Raw genomic sequence first — 20,154 nt, 5'->3', positions numbered from 1 at the left:
GACTGCAGAGTTTCGAGAAGGTAGTTGCGTCATGGATGTTAAATGTTAGCACTTTTGACATTAGCTGTCTAGCTTGATGCTGGTTCAGGCATCAATTTGGTGCTCAGACTGGGTAAACAAGACAAGCTTTCATGTTTTCTCGTCAGGGCGTCCATTCCCCCCTATTTGTGGCTTGGATATGGGAGAGAAAATGGCAAGTCCAAGCTACCTTTTTGTCTGAGTTAAATCCAACACATTAGTAAATTTATTTACGGTATACAAAAATAAATAAATACCTCAGACACATGGATGTTAGAAAGCAACCAAGACCCCATCCAAAAGAATTCCCATAGACCTATATTAATAAATGTGAGTTTTCCATTCATCCCGAGGCAGAGTCGATAGGCCGTGCATCATATAAACGTCGCTACAGTTAGATCGAATTTAAATAAAATAACTAAATAATAAACATAACATTGATATTAATTGATTGTAATTGCCACAGTTGTCATGTAAGTTATAAAACAAGAAAACCAAGACAAAAGTCATGCAATCATGGTAAGGTATACATCCCACTTCCAGAACCATGGGTATGAAGAACGTGCACTATACGGCTAAAAGATGTGGAGCCCTGACCATCACACTCGTTCCAGATTCATTCCCCCTTCCTCTTATGATGCGCTCCACTCTTCTGGGAAGGCTTTCCTCCAGATTTCGGGGCGCGGCTGTGGGGATTCGGGTTCATTCACAAATGAACAAAAGCATTAGTGAGGTCGAGGTCAGGTGCTGATGTTGATCTGAGGAGACTCCAGTTTCAGGGTTGAGGTCAGGGATCTGTACAGGACACTCAAGTTCTTCCAACCTTCACAGCACGTTTTCATGGAGCTCGCTTTGTCATGCTAGAACAGGTTTGGGTTCCTCTTAGTTCCACTGAAGGGAAATTGTAATGCTACAGCATTATACAAAAACGTTCTATACGATGATGTGCTTCTGACCGTTTGCATGTTCTCCCTGGGGATTCCTCCGCGTACTCCGGTTTCCTCCCCAGTCCAAAGACATGCGTGGTAGGACGATTGGCATGGCTGAAGTGTCTGTAATGTGTGAGGGTGAATGTGTGTGTGGCTGTGCCCTGCGATGGATCCGTGGTGTATCCCGCCCGCCTTGTGCCCGATGCTCCCTGGAATGGTTCCCAGTGACCCTGTCGGATGTGCGGCATAGATGATGGATGGATGGATGCACTCGACTTTGTGGCAGCAGTTTGGGGAAGAAGAAGAAGAATATATGGGTGTGATGGTCAGGGGTTGTGTATTTGGTAAACCTGGTTAAAGCAAGTGATTTCTCACTATGGTGAGTGGGAAAAGAAACGCCGTTGACCGCTAACTTACATACAGCATCGAAATTTATACCAAAGTGGCCAAACACCCCAGAAATATTTGAATACGAACACCTTTAACGTGTTTCAAGAACGAGTTTTGCGGGAAAAAAATATATCAGTGTTAATTTTTTTTTCCTCCCAAGCATTAGCACATGAGGTGAATTTAAAAAGTGAAAACAAAACAATTTTACACAAAAATGTATTAATTAATTAATTTATGTATTTTTAACGTTAACTAAAGGGGGCATCTTGTAGCTCGGGAAGATGCTCATCTCTGAATTCATGCAGTCTGTGTTCATGTTTATTTATTTAAATCTATATCTGATTCAACATCGGATTCTTAAAACCCGCCCCCCTTCCCCTCACCACCACCACCACAGCGGCGTCATGGCGGATGACGTCATGACTAAGTTGGTCCCCGGAAAAAAAAAACTGTCAATCATAAAGCCATAGGTTTATTAAATCCCAAACCCCGCCCATGTTAAGAACATTAAGAGCCAATCACAGAGCACGTACACTGTACATCTCTGCTCTGATTGGTGCGATTCTGTGTCAATCTAAGCGAGCACGGGTGTTGACTGGCTGGTCCGGGACGCTGAGTTTTTCCTCAGATGGGGCGGATTTCGTAGTGCCTCGGTTGACATTGTTGTTGTTGTGGGAGTCGGAATGTAGTTTAAAGCAAAGCGTCAAGTCGAAGGAGAAAGTACAAGTGCGAGGATTTGGATTAACGCAGAGGAGAAGAAGGAACGCGTTTCAGTCCAGAGAGAACTAGGATGGGACCGTGAGGAGGAGGTTTCTACCGGGAGGCCGAGCTGAAGGTAAAGCAGACAACGGAGGAGGCTATCTATGTTAGCTTTACTAGCACCGAGGCTAATAACGGGAGGGACTGACCGGCTAGCTAACTCGAACTCGAACTCGAAGACAAGCCGTGCTAAGCTTGCTTAACTTATTCAGCACAGCGGTTTATAAACCCGAAGTTAAATTAGTCGGCTTAGATAACTCAACAACTCAGCAGAACTCTTGCTAGCTCAAAGCAAGCTAATCCCGTCCGTTTTGACCAACCGGTTAATCTGACTAGCTGTCTGTTGATGTCTAGATAACTTAATAATCCTCAGTGTACAGCTGTAGACATTTCTAGAACCTTTCCCCTTTATCTCTGGCTAATCCCGTTAGATCTCATTGTCTGTTATGACAGCTAGCTGTGTGAGTAAGTCCGAGGAAACTGGGAGAACTTCAAGGTGAAGATGATTTGTAGTCGATATATCGGTATATCACGTCGATATATCGCGGTATTCCGTATCAAGCTCTGACAGAGGTTTACGCGCCTGTATAATCCCAAAGCTCCTGATTATTATGGGATTGGAGATGTTCATAGTCGAAAGTATCACGGTTTGTCGGTATTAATCGACGACGATTTAAATCGACGGGTGTTTTTAGGTCTTTTTGTAAAATCTCGCAGGTATTTATGACGTCGCCGTCACGAGGCGGTCGACAGGGCGGCTGCGAGGGAAAGTACGGTCAGTCGTCACGGTCGGTTTTTCTCCGCGTTTAATCGTCACCGTGTGAGGAACGAGGGAACGTCTGCGCCCGGAACGCGTCACGTGCGAAGGGTTTTCGGCGTCCGCTGTGCCGCCGAGGTGGGAGTTTAGGAGACCGGAGCGGGGACGGTACGCAAAAGGGATGAGAGACGTCGGAGTAACGCGGAGGAAAAAAATATCGTAGGCGATAAAAATTGCTATAAGTGGGGCAATTAACGAGAGCTCATACCCCGTGACTCATGGCGATGTCATGATGATCTGCTCGGTCGTTGGTTATACTGCGCCCTGAGTTCAGCACTCAAGCCGTAGATACACCTGCAGAGATCATACGCTATTGTGGATTTTAAAAAATAATACTCACACACCTCCCCCACCCCCCCCCCCCCCCCCCCCCCTTTGCAACCCAACACCTGTACCTTTCCCCGGCTGCGTGTCTGTTGTGGTGTTTAACTCGCCCCGAGCTGATGGTTAGGTAAGGGCGCTCGTGGAAAGCTCTGGGATTATTGGTTGCCACGTGGAGTTCGGTTACATCGGACCCCTGAATTATTCACCTCTTCATTTACAAGTGCTTTTGTTCGCTCGTTGTTGGGTTTAGGAGCCAAACCCCGAACATGAAAGTAGGGCAAGCAAACGAGCTGTTTTTTTTTTTTTTTCAAGGCCTGCAGGGCCTCGTTCTTCCTCCGCGTGAGGGGTGGAAATGCATCGCCGCTGATATCGAGCCTGGTTCTGGATTACAGCTGCTTTCTGTGGAACCGGCCTGGTCGGTACGTGGAGAATCATATAACATTGTATAACGTTCTGTTATGTAAACTACTTCCTGTTTAGGGTTCAGTCATGTGACCACAACTGAGCTGCGACTTACAAGTCAATCAGGACTCTCTAATGATGTTCCTGCCTTGTTCCAATGTTCTCTCTCGCGCGCGTTCTCTCTCTCCATCTCGCTCTCGCTCTCTCTCTCTCTCTGTTTCTGTTGCTCTTGGTCTCTCTCTCTGTCTCTCTCATACACTCTCTCTCTCTCTCTCTCTCTCTCTCTCTCTCTCTCACACACACACTCTTGCACACTCTCACTCTCTCACTTTCTTGGTCTCTCTCTTTTATACTCTCTCTCTCTCTCTCTCTCTCTCTCTCTCTCTCTCTCTCTCTCTCTCTGTTTGATAAAAGTCTCTGTCCCTCCCGAGCTGATTGAGCGTATCTCCCTCTGGTCCATGTGGTTGAGCGAGTATTAAAATTTAACTCGGCGCTCCGTCTCCTCCGGCTCCTATGAACAGCTGTAGAGTAAGTACGAGTCCGTATCGTTTACCGAGAGCCGGGTCTAACCGGGTCTGACCGGAGCCAACACGTTCCCTTTGGAGTGTTCTGCTCTACGAGCCCCAGCCTAATAAATACTAGACGAGACCCCGGCCCCGAGGCAGAGAACGCACCGGACACAAGCGCGAACAGGCGCGGTCACGGACCACGAGACTGCGGTTCGTCACCCGTCTTACACTTTCCTTCCTGACTTCCTTCCTGTTCTTTCCTTCATCATTTTTCTTTCTGATCTTTTCTTTCGCTCTTATACGTTTTCTCACGCTCCTTAAGCTGCGTGTTTCACCAGTTTCTAATCAGCACCTCCACCCATCCATTACATCTCCCGTGTAGGCGAGTGTGTGTGTGTGTGTGTGTAAGAAAATGAAGTGACCCACCCAAGGCACAGCTCTGTAATCTCTCTCTTTCTCACTTTCTCTCTATGTCTCACTTTCTCTCCCTCTCTCTCACTTTCTCTCCCTCCCTCTCTCTCACTTTCTCTCCCTCCCTCTCTCTCACTTTCTCTCCCTCCCTCTCTCTCTCTCTCTCTCTCTCTCTCTCTCTCTCTCTCTCGCTCTCTCTCTGTCTTTCTCTTTCTTTCTGAGTGCTGAAAGATGAGGATAAGATGATGATGATGAGTGTCTGATCTCAGCAGCTCTGCACACTCAGACAGCGGTGAATAAAATGAGCTCTGGTTGCTGGACCTCGGCCAGGCGGATGATGACAGTGAAAGTCTCGCTGTCGGACTCAGCAGCGGGGGGGGGGGGGGGGGGGTGTGGGAGAGCGAGAGAGAGCGAGAGAGAGAGAGGGGGAGCGAGAGAGAGAGGGGGAGCGAGAGAGAGAGGGGGAGCGAGAGAGCGAGAGAGAGCGAGAGAGAGAGGGGGAGCGAGAGAGAGCGAGAGAGAGAGAGGGGGGGCGAGAGAGAGGGGGAGCGAGAGAGAGCGAGAGAGAGAGGGGGAGCGAGAGAGAGGGGGAGCGAGAGAGAGCGAGAGAGAGAGGGGGAGCGAGAGAGAGGGGGCGCGAGAGAGAGCGAGAGAGAGAGGGGGAGCGAGAGAGAGAGAGGGGGAAGGGGGAAGAGAGAGAGAGAGAGAGAGAGAGAGAGAGAGAGAGAGAGAGAGAGTGAGTGAGTGGGAGAGAGAGAGTGGGGGAGCGAGAGAGAGAGTTCCAGAAACTTGAGTCCCACACTCAAGCACTACATTACCCATCATGCACAGGTGTCACTCTGTGTGTTTAGTATGAAGGCAGCGTGGCTGAGCCGGTGCTCTCAGGGAAACGCCCACACTGAACTCGTTCATGAGCGTGACCCTAGGAGAGAATCACTCCCGGGTCTGCTTCGTCCTTTCGTTCCAGTCTGTAAAACGTCGCTTCGCCTCGCCGACCCGCGTATTCACAGCGTATTTATACACGTACAGACCTTTTACAGTCTCTCCTGCGTACTTTATCCTGAGTTCTCCCTGAGCTCTGTCTCTCTCAAAACTTTCCGCTGTCGTCGTGATTGTTGTCATGAACCACGTCTAAAACGCAAAACTCTCTCGCCAGGTCTAAAGGTGACCGTCACGGACGGGAACAAAAACGAGAAGATTGCAGAATTCCGTCTGACGTTTATGGAAGGAGTCTCCAGTGTCGGACGTTTTGTTTAGGATACTCAAATGAATATTTTGATCAAAAACGAACGATTTAAGTTTAGTATTAACGGTGCGGTGACATCACAGGGCCTGAAGTAACGGCAAGCGTCGTGAAGCCGAAGCCTCTGTTTGATCCGCCACATTCCAGAAACTTCCCCCGGAGCCGTGTTTATCAGCAGGAACGCTGGGGGAGGGGGGCGGGCGGGGGAGGGGGGACTTCTCCCGCATGTGGTGTTTGTAGTAATTAAACTGAGCGTGTTTTACCCGAAGGGAAGCAGCGAGGAAGCAGAAAATCTCATTAAGTGTCGCTTGCGTTCTCCTGAGCGTTACGTAACGGAGGCTGAGGTTTTCTTCAGGAGTCGTCCGAGGACACTTTGCACGTAACGACACTTTGCACGTAGCCTGAAGGTTCTCGGTACGCTAGCGCGCTTGGAAACCATGACGAAATTCACGTTGCGAAGATATATATACGCATTCCAAACGGATCGGCCGTTTCGATGACGTCATCCTGCACTTCAGCGTCCCGGCAGGTTTCCTGTCCAACCAATCACGCTCTAGAATCTGAAGTGTCCCGCCCCCAACGTTATAAGAACCGCACGGTAGTAACCGTTGGGTACAGCTTAGCCCGGGGCTGTGAGGTAAACTAAACGCCGTCGGTTGTTTTAAAAAGGGGGCGGGGAGAGGGAGGAGGAGCCACTCGATATGTCGACTCCTCTGCAAGAAGTGAACGAAGGCCGGCGTGTGATTTGGGTCGTTTAATCGTACGCGGCGTGAAACAAATCCGACGCGCGAACGAAACGGAAGAATCCGTTTGGCTCCGATTCGGTCTCTGGTTTGAAAGTTTATAAACCTGTCGTGGGTCGGCACCAGAGCGTGCGCGAGAGAGCTGACGATGAATTGGAGGAAAAAAAGGAAACGAAGGGGTCGGATGGACGAGTGACTCTGATCCGGTTGTTTATTTTGGTGGAGGTGGGCGGAGCTCTGTTTATGAACCCAGACCTGTCGTTTTGCACGGTGATAAACTGCTGCTTTAACACAATGCCAAGCCTTTTAATCAAACACACACACACACACACACACACACACACACACACACACACACACACACACACACACACACACACACACACACACACACAGAGAGAGGATTTATGAGGTTCAGAGGTCACAGTGTTGAGTTCTGTGTGTGTTCATGACTGTGATGAAAACAGCAGGGACAAGGGGTAAGCTCTCTTTACCTCTGCTGTAGAGCGATAGAATACATCTCACACACACACACACACACACACACACAGAGACAGACAGACAGACGTGACTCAGTTCCTGTAGACAGGTTGGTTTGGAGCAGGGGGGAAGTCCAGTCCGTACGGAGCGTACCGTTTCCGTCTCTCTGCCACATTGTGCTCCGTTTTGTTTGGCTCGATTCCTCTGCGTCGTGAAAACCAGGGCACGCCGTTTACCTCCGCAACGCAAACACAACTCCGCTTCTAATCTACACGCACGTCGTTCAGCACAGTGTTATTTCACTGTGAACCTTTCACACCGCAGTAACACAACAACAGGAAAACCCGCTCCATTTACCAGCGTGAAGTCTGCGCCAGAACTAAGCTAAAGATCATCGCTACGTTCCATCTCCCACGCTGCACTGACGTTAAGTTCTTTCTTCTCTCACGGTTACCCCTCACGTCGCGTTTTAACCTGGCGAAAGGTCCGTTTTGCGTTCCGGACTCTAGACGAGTACGTAAGGCCAGAGTTTTGGATCCGAGACGCGGCTCACGACGACGGCGGAGCTCACCGTGCGCGAAACCTCTAAACGTCTTACAGGATGTTTCGGCTCTAGCGGACGCCGTTTTTAATACGTTACGTCGATCTTGCGTCTTAGACGCCGAAGCACTTCTGTACGTCGCTCCGGATTAAGGAACACCTGCCGAACGCAGTGAACGTTTTGCTTCGCTGTGAATGAAACGCGCTAACGAAACGCCGTACCGCCGTAAACCGGCCCCGTCTGTTCCTCTTTCCTCTTCTCCCTTTTTAGACTTCGCTTCAAGTGGTGTTATTTTTAGGCCCGGGCTATTTTTGGCTGTCGACGAGGCTCTTCTGAACTCATCACGCCGCTGATAAAGAGCTTAACCGGCCCACGGAGGTTCACGGCGAGAACGACTCATCGGGATGACGTCAGCCGTATCCGTCCCCCTTTCCGAAACTCATCCGAGTCACTGCTCCTCCTGGTCAGAATAAACGCAGCAGAAAAAGACAGGAACGTGCGGAGGAAGTATTAGACGTGTACGGGGTTTCGGTCTTGGGCGTGACGAAAAGCATTTCACTTCCTTCGTTCACTTTGCCGTCGTTCAGCGGTAAAATCCTCTTTAGTAGGCGGGGGAGTTCTCTCTCACAGGTCTACTCCAGTGGTCACGGACCCTGTTCCCGGAGATCTTCCTTCCCGAAGACTTTCACGCCGCTCTCACGCCATATCGAAATCCCCGACGTATTTTCAAACGGATCTCGTGTCGTTAAGACGTCAATAGCAGTCGGTTATACGCGCCGTTACGCAGAAACGTCACGAGAACCGCTCGACTGCATCCTACCGCCGAAGCCGCCACCGTTTCGAGCGTTTCCGCGCGACGTCGGAGCGGTCGGGTGGCACGGGTCGGAAGATCCCTCGTTCACAAGCCGCGAGTCCTACGAGGACGTGAACGCGTCGTACAGGTAACCACGACGTGGCGTGAACGCGGCACGCGGCGTAACCCGAGCGCAGTCGTGCACACCCGACCATCTGACCGTCGCCTTACGGAGATCTCGATCAGATAAAACGGGTGTGTTCGATTTCGGAGAACCGCCGCGGTGTACGGAGGAACCGCTACACGACCCCATCGCCGATTATTTTCCCACCACAGCATGACGCCGAGTGTCCTGGTCCGTTATTTTTAATAGCAGATCTAACGCGGACGCGCGTCTAGACGTGGCGATGCCGGGGAGATCGCGTCACGATGCCACTTTAAGGAACTGACGCGTGGTGTCTCGGACACCCCCTAACCCGAGTCCCCCCCCACCCCTCCCTTCCAGTTTCCGTCCCTGTTCCTGTCTGATATTAATCACAGTCTTGTCTTGAATTAGTCGGGGTTTTCCCTTTCACATGCCCGCTAGTAAACTCTCGAACGGGTGTCGAAATGACCTCATGACTGATGACTGGATCTCTTATTAGCACACTTAGCGTCCTTGAGATGTTTAGTGTCTCTTAGCCGAGCCGGTCTCCTTTAAGAGCAGGCGGTGAAGATCCGGCCGGTGGTGATGGACGGTGCTGGAGACGTGACTCACTGCAGTGTTCTCGCAGGTCCGGGCCCTGGAGGCTCTCTTCAGCTTCACAAGGCAGTATTAGTGCTTGGCCCAGTTTAGAGCTGTGTGTGTGTGTGTGTGTGTGTGTGTGTGTGTGTGTGTGTGTATATGGAGATCAAACACGAGGTCTCCGAGGTTCTAGATTTCTGCACGCGGCCATCGACAGCGATTACACCAGCGCTCTGAGGAAAACATTTTGTTTTTGATATCGGATAAAACAATAAACGCTAAACGGACCGCGTCCTCCGCGATGGAGATCATTTTCTGATGATGAGAATGAGAGAGGGTTTTTTTTTTTCTTTTTTTTTCTTCTCTGCTTCCTCGGATGATTGTTTTGTAAGCAGGCCAGCGTCCGTATGTAGTCGTCCTCCTCGCTCCACCCACGTGCCGCTTCCAGATGATGAGTCACGAGTTGTTGGTCTGTAGATCAGTGCAGCGTACGTTGTGCTCAGGAGCTCGAGCTCGTATCCGTATTCGGATTTCAACCCGGAGTGGGCGTGGCCTACATCGGACCGCTTCTGGCTCCGACCGTTCCTCAACGTCATCTACATTACTGAGCAGGCAGTTACTAAGGATGAACGAATGAATGCTCTGTGTTCATTTATTTAATTATGCACGTTTGTCGTGTAAGTTTATTCCGTTTTTGCGTCCCGATGTTCACCTCTAGTCTCGACCAGATAGATTTTCTGGCACGCTGTAAAACAAGAAGGATGCTCCCAGTCTTCATGTCCGTTTAGAACCTGCTCCCTTCTTTCCTGAATAACACGTTTGTATGACGTCCCCGAGTCCCCCGTGATTTCTCGGGAGTCTTTAGTGCGGTCATACGTTCAGCGACGTATAAATATATGATGACCGGACGTCCTCCGGAGACGCGTCCTCGAGGAGACTCGTCGTCTGTTTTAGCGAGCGGTTTCCAGCGGTGCGGACGCGTCATTCGACCTCGTATCGGTTCGCGTCAACGCTACAGTTTAAACACCGGGTCATGTGACCTTACAGGAAGAGAGCGGGCCCCGTTTTATACAGTACCATGTTACAGGCAGAGCGGCAAATCCGTACGATCGGCTCGAGCGAGATCTCCGATCGGTCGTAAGACTTTCCCGCGCTCGCAGACGGCGAGGTCATTTAGTCTTCTTTCTTTTTTCATTTTGAAGAAGTTTGATGTCATTTTCGTAGAAAAGATTGAAAAAATAGCCCTGGACTTTCTGGACTTTGTGGTAAACTGCGGAAACTATCAGATTTACGTCTGGCCGTGTCTAACACAGCGCTCTCTCTCTCTCTCTCTCTCTCTCTCTCACACTCTCTCTCTCTCTCTCTCACACTCTCTCACACTCTCTCTCTCTCTCTCTCTCTCTCTCTCTCTCTCTCTCTCTCTCTCTCACACTCTCTCACACTCTCTCTCTCTCACACTCTCTCTCTCACACTCTCTCTCTCACTCTCTCTCTCTCACACACTCTCTCTCACTCTCACTCTCTCACACTCTCTCTCACACTCTCTCTCTCACACTCTCGCTCTCTTGCTCTCAATCTCTCTCTCTCTCTCCCTCTCTCTCTCTCAAACTCACTCACACTCTCTCTCTCTCTCTCCCTCTCTCTCTCTCTCTCTCTCTCTCTCTCTCTCTGTCTCTCTCTCTCTCTCTCTCTCTCTCTCTCTCTGTCTCTCTCTCACTCTGTCTCTCCCTCTCTCTCTCTCTCTCGCGCTCTCCGTCTCTCTCTCTCTCTCTCTCGCGCTCTCCGTCTCTCTCTCTCTCTCTCTCTCACTCTTTCTCTCTCTCTCTCTCTCACTCACTCTGTCTCTCTCTCACTCTCTCTCTCTCTCTGTCTCTCACTCTCTCTTGCTCTCAATCTCTCTCTCTCTCTCTCTCTCTCTGTCTCTCTTCTCGCTTTCGCTCTCTTGCTCTCAATCTCTCTCTCTCGCGTGGTCTCTCTCTCAAACTCACTCACACTCTCTCTCTCTCTCTTGCTCTCTCATGCGCTCTCTCTATCTCTCACACACTCTTGTTCCCTCATGCGCTCTCTCTCTCTCTCTCTCTCTCTCTCTCTCTCTCTCTCTCTCTCTCTCTCTCTCTCTCTCGTGGTCTCTCTCTCTCTCTCTCTCTCTCTCTCTTGCTCTCTCATGCGCTCTTTCTCGCTCTCTCTCACACTCTCTCTCTCTCTCTCTCTCTCTCTCTCTCTCTCTCTCTCTCTCTGTGCCTCTGTAGGTGTTGTTGTAGCGTTGTTGATCGTGGGCTGTAGGAGAATCGCTCTCCTGTTCATTTCCGCCGCCCCGATGTCCCCCTGCAGCGCAGTCACTTCATGATCACATGACCCTGGATATGGACGCAGTCCTGTCCGACTTTGTCCGCTCTACAGGAGCCGAACCCGGACTGGCCAGAGACCTACTGGAGGGTGAGACTCGTAAACTTGCACACTTTGTTTCCCCACCAATCTTTATATTAGTTTTGCCGTGAGATAAAAAAACTATAAACCTTTTCGTTTACTTAGAAAACAAACAAAAAAAACAAGAGGGTCAAAAAACCTGTAAATTATCCAGCGATGTCTTCAAGATAAAGAAAATATAATACAGCTTAAGAAATATATTCTATGTATATTTTTTAAAGATGGCTGCAAGCAGCGATTAAGGGACCAAGCACTTTCTGGCCATGCCCCTCGGCAACAGAGGAAGGCCACAAAGCCATTGGGACCGTGTGCACTTTTTCTCGTGACGTTACGGTAAATACGACGGCGGTACACAGTCGAGCCGTAGCTGAGATTCTGCCTCATTTCCTGGTTTCTGTAACAAGTTGCAAACGACACCGACGTCAGGTCATGTCGCCAAACGTGTGCCGACACAGGCCGAGAAACGGCCTCGCTTCCCGTTCAGCGACTTCACCGTCGGATTCATTTGCACGTTACGGACGAAGCGTCCCACGTAAGAAAAATCCGAGAAATGTTGTCTTGTTCGGGTCGGACTGACGATTCTGGTTTTGTTAGTTTTGTCTTAAAGGCCGACTTCTGGTTCGGCGAATCAGGGATCCGTCAGGTCAGGAACACGCAGGAAACAAAGAGAGAGAAGAATCGATCCCACGTTCAAAAGTTTCGAAAGTCACGTGCTGTTTCGATCGTCCGTGAACTCTAGTGCCGCGTCAAGGCGAGTTTGGACGAATGTTTTGCTCACGTTTGTGCCGCGTGTGAAACAGATTTACTGTGGGTTGGTGTCGCGATCCCAGTCTCGCGATGATCGGACAACGTTTGGAGGTGAAGAAGGAGTGGGGGGGGGGAACAGGTTTTTGTTCTAATGCAAAATGGTGGAAATCCTTCGAACCCAAAGAGTCACGTTTGTACAACGCTGTTTTCTGCATTTCTGCGAGTTATTATTGAAGAATAGGAGGAAGAAGAAAAAGAAGATAACCTTCCACTATGAAGTAGGTCCTTATGCACATTCGGTGCTTGGCCCCTAAAAAAAAGAAAAGACTTGCTCACTATTTCACTATATCTTAATAATAATAATAATAATAATAATAATAATAAATCTTTTTTTAGATGCATCGTGATTCTCTTTTAAAGGGTTTTTATCAGTGTGTCGCCTAATCCTGACCCAGGGGGTGGGGTTCCTGACAACTGGTGTAAAAAAACAACGCGTTAAAGTTCCAGCGTTGAGGATCATCACACGATCGTGAAGCACATTAAGATTAAACTCGGACAGAGCGCCGTTCACGTGCTCGGGCGGAAGCGACGTTGACGTTAGGGTTAACGGTCAGACTCGCCAAATCTCAAGCGCCTCCAGGGTTAAATCAGCGCTCAGACGTGTTCACGTGAGTTGTTTGTTTTTCGCACCCCCTCAGGTAAGAACTGGGACCTGACGGCCGCCCTGAGCGATTTCGAGCAGCTGAGGCAGGTGCATGCTGGGAGTCTGTCCTACTCGTTTCCGGAGGAGAGGGAACAGGCACTGACGGAGCACAAGGACATGACGAGAGTGGGACGGCCGCTGCTGCACCGGCAGGACGACATGGTACAAGGTGAAGCCTCGCTGCGCTCGGACACGCCCCGGCGCTGTGTGTGTGTGTGTGTGTGTGTGTGTGTGTGTGTGTGTGTGTGTGTGTGTGTGTACATGAAAATTAGACATGGTCTTAATTTTCTAATAATGTTTGAGACCCACCAAACTGGCTTTAAATGCCCGAATTTTCAAACGTCCAATCAGGTTGTGATTTTTCAGGAGGCGGGGTTTGTCGTTCTCCTAACTTTCTTTCTAGCTACGTGATTAGAAGCAAATCAGCGACAACGACATTCTCAAAACCGAGAGCTTTTAGTCATGCTGTGGACTCTTTCTTTAACACAACAGATAATCCAGGTTTAATCCCGAGTTCATTAAAACACCGCCGCCGTGCTGTATAATTAATAAACAAAGACAGTGATTGAGGAAGACTCCTCACTCGGGACTCGTTTAAAGCAGCGTTAAACCCGTACATTCCTAAGAGTGCCGGGCGAAGGCCAGTCGGACCGGTCTGTCTCACTGCCACCGGTAACGTAAAAGCCGAACTCCGCCCTGGAGCACATTAAATGTGGCTGTACTGAAATATTTCTGCAGTCTTGGTGCTGGACTCAAAGTCCCAGAATGCAGTACAGCTATGGTGTATGACCACTCGGGTCGCGATCTACAGGACGTGTTGAAGCCTCGGAAGCTGGAAGGACTAAAGCGCTGCCGCATCGCTCTCTTTTAGTCAGAGATGAAGCGAGAGAAAGAAATCCTGCATGACGTTCGTGTTCATTCTGAAGATTAGGACGGATTTTTTCCGTCCTCGCATAGCGCTGCGCGTGTGATGAATGTAACTGGTGAGTGTCTTGTGTCCACGTGTCGAACTGCAGCCACAGAGAAGCGTCTATCTCGAGGGATCTCTCACGCCAGTTCCACCATCGTGTCTCTGGCTCGCTCGCACGTGTCCAGCGTAGGAGGCGGTGGCGTCGGCACCGAGATGCTCCTGGACACCCCCGTCTGCACCTTCCAGCTTCCCGACCTCACCGTGTACCGCGACGATTTCCGCGGCTTCGTCGAGCGCGACCTCATCGAGCAGTCCATGATGGTGGCCCTCGAGCACGCAGGTTAGTCTTTTCATTTTATTTCGAGTTTTAAATCTCCTCTGTAACAGGATTCAAAATGAAACCCAAACCGAGTAGAACTTCGATTTCAAAAGGCAAATAGTTGAAATCCACGCGCCGCTAGAACGTTTGAAATGGTTCCAGCGTAACGAGAGGATTAGAGATCGCCCGATAATCGAGTTTTACCGATTATCGAAGCGTTTTTCCATAATCGGATATCGGTTTTATGATATCAGATCCTCCGATAAATGGCGCCATCTCGTGGGCATCTTGAGAATCGCGCCATCGCACGACCGTACCCGAGGGGAGACGAGTCGACAGCGGCGTGCGCAGGTGAAGGTATACTTGCTTGGCTTTAATGAATCAACTTTATTTAACATAACAGCCATTAATGCACAAATTAGACGTGTTCCATAAACGCTTGACGTGTAGTTTAAGCAGCTCGGCGCTAGGCCTGTAGGGACATGACTCAGTGACGCAGCCAATCGTCTGTGAGCTCGAGTAGCGCTTCCCACCGAGTCGGTGTTACCCTGCGTGAGCGGCCTTTCGACTGTACCCTGCCCCATTGCTATCCGTCTGTGTAACATTTTCAAAGCGATCCAACATGGCGTCGATGTGTGCAGGTCGGCTAAATTGGTGGACGAAGCTGGGCTCCGGATGCCAGAGTCTGTTGCCCCTGGCTACCAGCGGCGACGGAAACTGCCTCCTTCATGCCGCCTCTCTGGGTGAGTGTACGATCGGTGACTTTGACACACCCTCGAAACGAAAAAGCAGGTGATGTATTTATCTCGGTGCCGATTGGCTGTTGACATCATCTTCGGCACGCAGATGGAGTGCAGGAGTGAATGTTACGATGTTACGAGTTCTGTCGCTCCTCACAACTCCTTACTTCATTAATCCGGGTTTCACTGCAGTCTGAGGGAGAGATATAAATCGGGGTCAGGTGGTTAAAAACAATCCGAGCGGTATATTATAAGAGGAAGATGGTCAGGAGTAAGTGTTATGTGGGAGGAAGAAAAGTCTACTGTCATCCGTTACCGTTAACGTGTTCTCGGATTTTGAACGCGACCGTGCAGGCATGTGGGGCTTCCACGATCGAGACCTGATGCTGCGGAAGTCTCTGTACGCCCTGATTGACCACGGCCAGGAGAGAGAGGCGCTGAAGCGCAGGTGGAGGTGGCAGCAGACCATGCAGAACAAAGAGGTGAGGGTTGGGTGTAAACCTGCTGACAGCAGGATCTACATGTTGGAGATTCCATCAGCCAGCACTAGAATCTAGGCTAATTGCGGTCGTGTGTGTGTGTGTGTGTGCAGTCCGGGCTGGTGTACACTGAGGAAGAATGGCAGAAGGAGTGGAATGAGCTGTTGAAGTTGGCCTCCAGTGAACCCAGGATACACTACAGCACCAATGGCACCAACGGGTTCGTTTCCCATCACTGCTTCCGTTTATTTCAGTCCGTCAGTCTGTTCTCCACTGTCGAACAGGTTCATAAGCTAAAGAGTCTGAAGGTTTCTTCCTGTGTTTGGGTGTGTGTTTGTGTCGTGCAGAGCCGAGTCGCAGGAGGAACCCGTGTACGAGAGTCTGGAGGAGTTCCACGTGTTCGTTCTGGCTCACGTGCTCCGACGACCGATAGTCGTGGTGGCCGACACCATGCTGAGAGACTCGGGAGGAGAGGGTAGGAGTCTCTCGCACACACACACACACACACACAGAATCTGAGCTACTGCTATAAATCCTTACTCAGGGTTATTATAGACTAAAAGCACAGAAAATAATCAACCGCTGCAATCCGACCAGCAAATACACAAACTGTAAAACCAACAAACGAAAACGCAACGTACGACTGAACTGTCTTCGTACACGTAGCACACGCTGCAGATCTTCATGCTAATGTGTCTGGATCGTCTGTTCCAGCCTTCGCCCCGATCCCGTTCGGTGGGATTTATCTACCCCTGGAGGTCCACGCTCACAAGTGTCACCGCTCGCCGCTGGTCCTGGCCTACGATCAGGCGCATTTCTCCGCCCTGGTGTCCATGGAGCAGAAGGACGGTTCCAAAGAGCAAGGTAGGGAGGACGGGTCGTGATGTCGGCCGCCCGACAGGCCGTATTTATAACCGACTTATTTAGTGCAGATCACCTCGCAAGACACTCACGGGCTCAGCAGCACCAGTTGTACGTAGATGAGCATTTTCTAAAACGAGCCTGTAAAAGATAAACATCAGCCGAATCACTCCTAACACGCAGCGCGGTCGTCGGTCTCGGCAGCGCTGCCGTGTGTGGAGGAGGAAAGTGACTCAGCTACTGCAGAGTCTTTTCTTTTGGTCTGTTTTTATAGACAACAGTGTGTGGTACAGCGTCATCTGCAAGCTAAATAGATATCTCGAGCCCAGATGCTCATGATTAAATGCACCAGAGTGAATAAAACCGCTATATATCTGAAATGCGATTACCCAGAGCCCCGAGGCGAGTGCGCTTAAAGACGACGTAGTGATTAAAGATGTCCTTCCCTGCAGTGGTGATTCCTCTGACCGACTCGGATTATAAGATGCTTCCTGTGCACTTCGCTGTGGATCCAGGCAAGGACTGGGAGTGGGGCAAAGACGACGTGGACAACGTGATGCTCGCCAGGTACCGACTCCGTTTCGTTGTCATAGTCTGGTAGGACGAGTCGCGTTTCTCCTCTCGGAGAAATAAGTCTCATCTGTGTCAAAGCGGAACGCTTTTGAAGCGCGCTCGTACCAGAGCGCCGTCGAATCCTCCGTCCGGATTGGTCAGAAGGTGTTTACGGCTGTTCACAGCTGCTGTAACGTCAGCGAGAACAGGAACTCGTGCCACGGCTGTCCACGAGCATTAATTACGATCCGATCATTTTTTTTTTTTTTTTTTTCGCTGTTGTGGTCCGAGAGGAAGGTCGTTGATTAGTTTCTAACTCGTCTCGAGTCACTAACGGAGGTGACGTTTGAACGCTTGCTCTGAATGGCACACAGATGAAACTGTAAATGACAACAAACGGTGACGAACAGCCGGCTCGTTTATCAAGTCGTGCTTTGTTAGCTGAATTCACATGCTCGTTGGTTATATATTACTTAATATGAATTATTTATTAAATAGGCTGTGTGTGCGTGTGTGTGTGTGTATTTTGGCCTGATGTTTTGTCTCTCTGTTCAGTGTTACTTTATCTCTGGAGGCGAAGCTCCACCTGCTGCACACCTACATGAACGTAACGTGGCTTCCTCTGCCGTGTGAGGTACAGGTGAGCTTCGTACGTGAGATCAACGACAGAAAATTTGCGTGATGTTGACTGTTCTTATGAAAGAAGCCGTTTAACGACTGTTACGGAAGTAGGAACATGTTAGCGTGATCTTACTTGGTTGAAGCTAACAAGCATCCGTAGACTTTGATTCCTTATAACTAATATTTACCTTTTTGAATTATTGAATTTTTTTTTTTTTGCTCAGTCCTTTTGTGTGATTTATTTATTTATTTATTTATTTTCGACAGCAAGCACCTCTGGCCCAGCCCGAGTCGCCGACTGCCTCGGCCGGCGAGGACGCCCGTACGCCTCCCGACTCTGGAGAATCCGATAAAGAGTCTGTGAGCAGCAGCTCCAATGGAAACGGGGACAGCAGCGCGGCGGGCAGCAGCAGCGGAACGGCGGGTAAATCCTCCAGCTCCTCGAGTTCATCCAGCAGCGGCTCGACCGGAACCATGGGTAAGGAGAAGAACAAGAAGGACAAAGAAAAGGACAAGGATAAAGATAAGAAGAGGGCTGACTCGGTGGCCAACAAGCTGGGCAGCTTCGGTAAGAGTTTGGGCAGCAAGCTGAAGAAGAACGTGGGCGGTTTAATGACGGGAAAAGCCGGGACCGGTGGCTCCGGCAAGCCTGAAGGTGTGGAGAAGGAGAAGAAAAAGGGGTCCCTTCGCGGACACAAAGACAGCAAGGACAGCAAAGACGGCTCTCCGTCCGCCCATCCCGGCTCGGAGGACTCCGGCAAAGGCTCGCCGTCCTCGCAGAACGGAAACAGCTCTTCCGAAGGCGACTCGTACAAGTACAGCGCGGACGTAAAGGCGAGTCTGAGCACCCTGCGTGCGGCCATGCAGGGCGAAAGGCGGTACATTTTCGCCGGCCTTCTGACCACCAGCGACCGGCAGCCGTACCAGGAAGAGATGATTCAGCGATACCTCGTGGACGCCGAGGAACGTTTCCGTGCAGAGCAGGAGCAGAAACGGGAGGCTGAGCGCAAAGGGGTGATTAACGGAGCTCAGCCCAAGAAAGAGCCGTCAGAATCCGGCTTCCGGGGCTTTGACGGAAAAGAGGACGCGACAGAAGCGCCACATCCTCATTATAACACCCTGAAATCACCCTCTTTTACCCCGTCGCTGTATACAGGCGTCGTGCCCATTCCCAGAGCCACCTTCCTGGAGCACTCGCCCGCGCCGCTCCCCCAGCACCTTCACATTCCCGGCTACATGGAAGCCCGGCGCCAGCTAGCCGGCGGCTCGCCGTCCACCTACCCGGGCCTGCCATCCTACGCCACCCTTCCCCGTCACTGCCCCTTGAGCCAAGGCCCTGTCCACGCTCACGCTCATTACCATCCACCCAGCCCTGCCTGTGCAGCGCCTTGCTTCTCGTCCTCTTACGCCCATCAGCAGGACATACCCGAGTTCCACGGCGAGACGGTCGGCGGCGCGTACGCCAACGGCCTGCTGTCGGGACCGGACAGCCGAGGCGGTCCTCCTCCTGTCAGGCACTATTCTCTGGGCAGCGCCGGCGGATTGGCAAACCTGCAGTCGAGCCGGTGCCGAACGCCGAGCTGCAACTATTACGGACATCCGGAAACCTGCAACTACTGCTCGTACTGCTACAGGGAGGAGCTGAAGAGACGAGAAACCGACACAGCCATGCACAGGTTCTAAGGTGGCGCCGTGTTCAACTGGTACCCTGTAGTGCCGTCTTCTCCACGCGAGACTCAGCAGGTCTCAAGCAGGACCTCGCTACAGAATTTCGACAGGCCCTTCCCGTGCCGTCGTGAGGGCACTACGCTCGGTCGACACCGAGGGGACGGGCGCAACGTCAAGAGTCCATACCTCTGTTACTTTTGCAGTGGATTTTAGGCGGTAGATTTGTCGTCGGCGCCATCGTGCCGTTCTTTCTTGCAACACTTCCTGATTGCGGCGTGGGTGTCGAGGCAGGGTTAATTTTTTTTTCAGGGTGGGGTGGGTGGGTGGGTGGGGGGGGGGGTGTTTGGCACAAACTTGCGCTGCATTGCATAAAGTACATTACATGCAAAATATATACGACACGAAGCACAACCGGAAGATGCACATTTGTACAGCTTCACATTCACAAGATGTTCAGTGACTCTCGGAGGCATGTTGGCAAGCGGTGGATAAGATTTAATAAGAACCCATTTCGCCATATGATTCTAGAGAAACGTTTTTCTTTTTTCTTTTTAACCCACTCAGATCACCCAATGTTTTAGCTCCGCCTCAAAGCCATGTCATAACAGGATTCTTCTGACCGTTGTGCTTGTCCGGTGTACCTCCGAACGATGGGGTTCGGAGATCAGACGAAGGTCTTACTGTATAGAAACTTGCTGTAGGTGAAGGTGAAGAACGAGGTACAGAAAGCAGCGTGTCCGAGTCAGCAAGACTCTCGTTTGAGATGCCGCGTTATCCGTTTATGTTCGTTAAAAGACACCGAGTCTGAGAAAATGTTCATCCTGCTGTAAACATCTGCTGAAGTCTTTAGCGATCGTAACCCCTCGACTAAAGTACTCAAAAGTTTGGAGGAATATTTTTAATCCTCTGAAGCTAATCCGACCCGTAGGGTGAGTAGAAATAGCGAGGCGTGCTCTTTTTTTTTTTTTTTTTTTTGTGTTTTTGTTTTTTTTGTTAGGGGGGGGGTCAGTGGATTTTCTCTGCACAAAGTCAAGCACTTTTCTAA

The 20,154-nt window shown here is 50.5% G+C and overlaps 1 protein-coding gene across 5 annotated transcripts; it reads left to right on the top strand.

The window, feature by feature from the left end:
* The first annotated feature begins 1,941 nt into the window (after window positions 1–1,941).
* Window positions 1,942–19,414, top strand: otud7b (OTU deubiquitinase 7B). Of its 5 annotated transcripts, XM_017452751.3 has the most exons (14): window positions 1,942–2,172; window positions 3,550–3,656; window positions 4,054–4,167; window positions 11,332–11,518; window positions 12,955–13,128; window positions 13,976–14,209; window positions 14,830–14,931; window positions 15,283–15,410; window positions 15,521–15,627; window positions 15,755–15,882; window positions 16,122–16,271; window positions 16,721–16,835; window positions 17,376–17,460; window positions 17,709–19,414. In XM_017452751.3, the coding sequence occupies exons 4-14, from the start codon at window positions 11,434–11,436 to the stop codon at window positions 19,122–19,124; spliced, it is 2,724 nt and encodes a 907-aa protein (XP_017308240.1). In that variant the 5' UTR covers window positions 1,942–2,172; window positions 3,550–3,656; window positions 4,054–4,167; window positions 11,332–11,433; the 3' UTR covers window positions 19,125–19,414. The 5 variants fall into 5 exon arrangements, with proteins under 5 accessions (XP_017308240.1, XP_017308239.1, XP_017308238.1 ...); XM_017452750.3 differs by lacking the exon at window positions 4,054–4,167; XM_017452749.3 differs by lacking the exons at window positions 3,550–3,656; window positions 4,054–4,167.
* The last annotated feature ends 740 nt before the right edge of the window (window positions 19,415–20,154 follow it).

Source organism: Ictalurus punctatus, chromosome 23, assembly GCF_001660625.3.
Source record: "Ictalurus punctatus breed USDA103 chromosome 23, Coco_2.0, whole genome shotgun sequence".
NCBI lineage: Eukaryota > Metazoa > Chordata > Actinopteri > Siluriformes > Ictaluridae > Ictalurus > Ictalurus punctatus.
This window is presented reverse-complemented; position numbering and strand designations above follow the sequence as displayed.

Bases quoted from the DNA above. Each gene is read 5' to 3' on its own strand.
- otud7b (XM_017452749.3), top strand. From the start codon at position 11,434: ATGACCCTGGATATGGACGCAGTCCTGTCCGACTTTGTCCGCTCTACA. The intron at 11,519-12,954 runs GTGAGACTCGTA...GCACCCCCTCAG, and splicing joins GGCCAGAGACCTACTGGAGG to GTAAGAACTGGGACCTGACG. The intron at 17,461-17,708 runs GTGAGCTTCGTA...TATTTTCGACAG, and splicing joins CTCTGCCGTGTGAGGTACAG to CAAGCACCTCTGGCCCAGCC.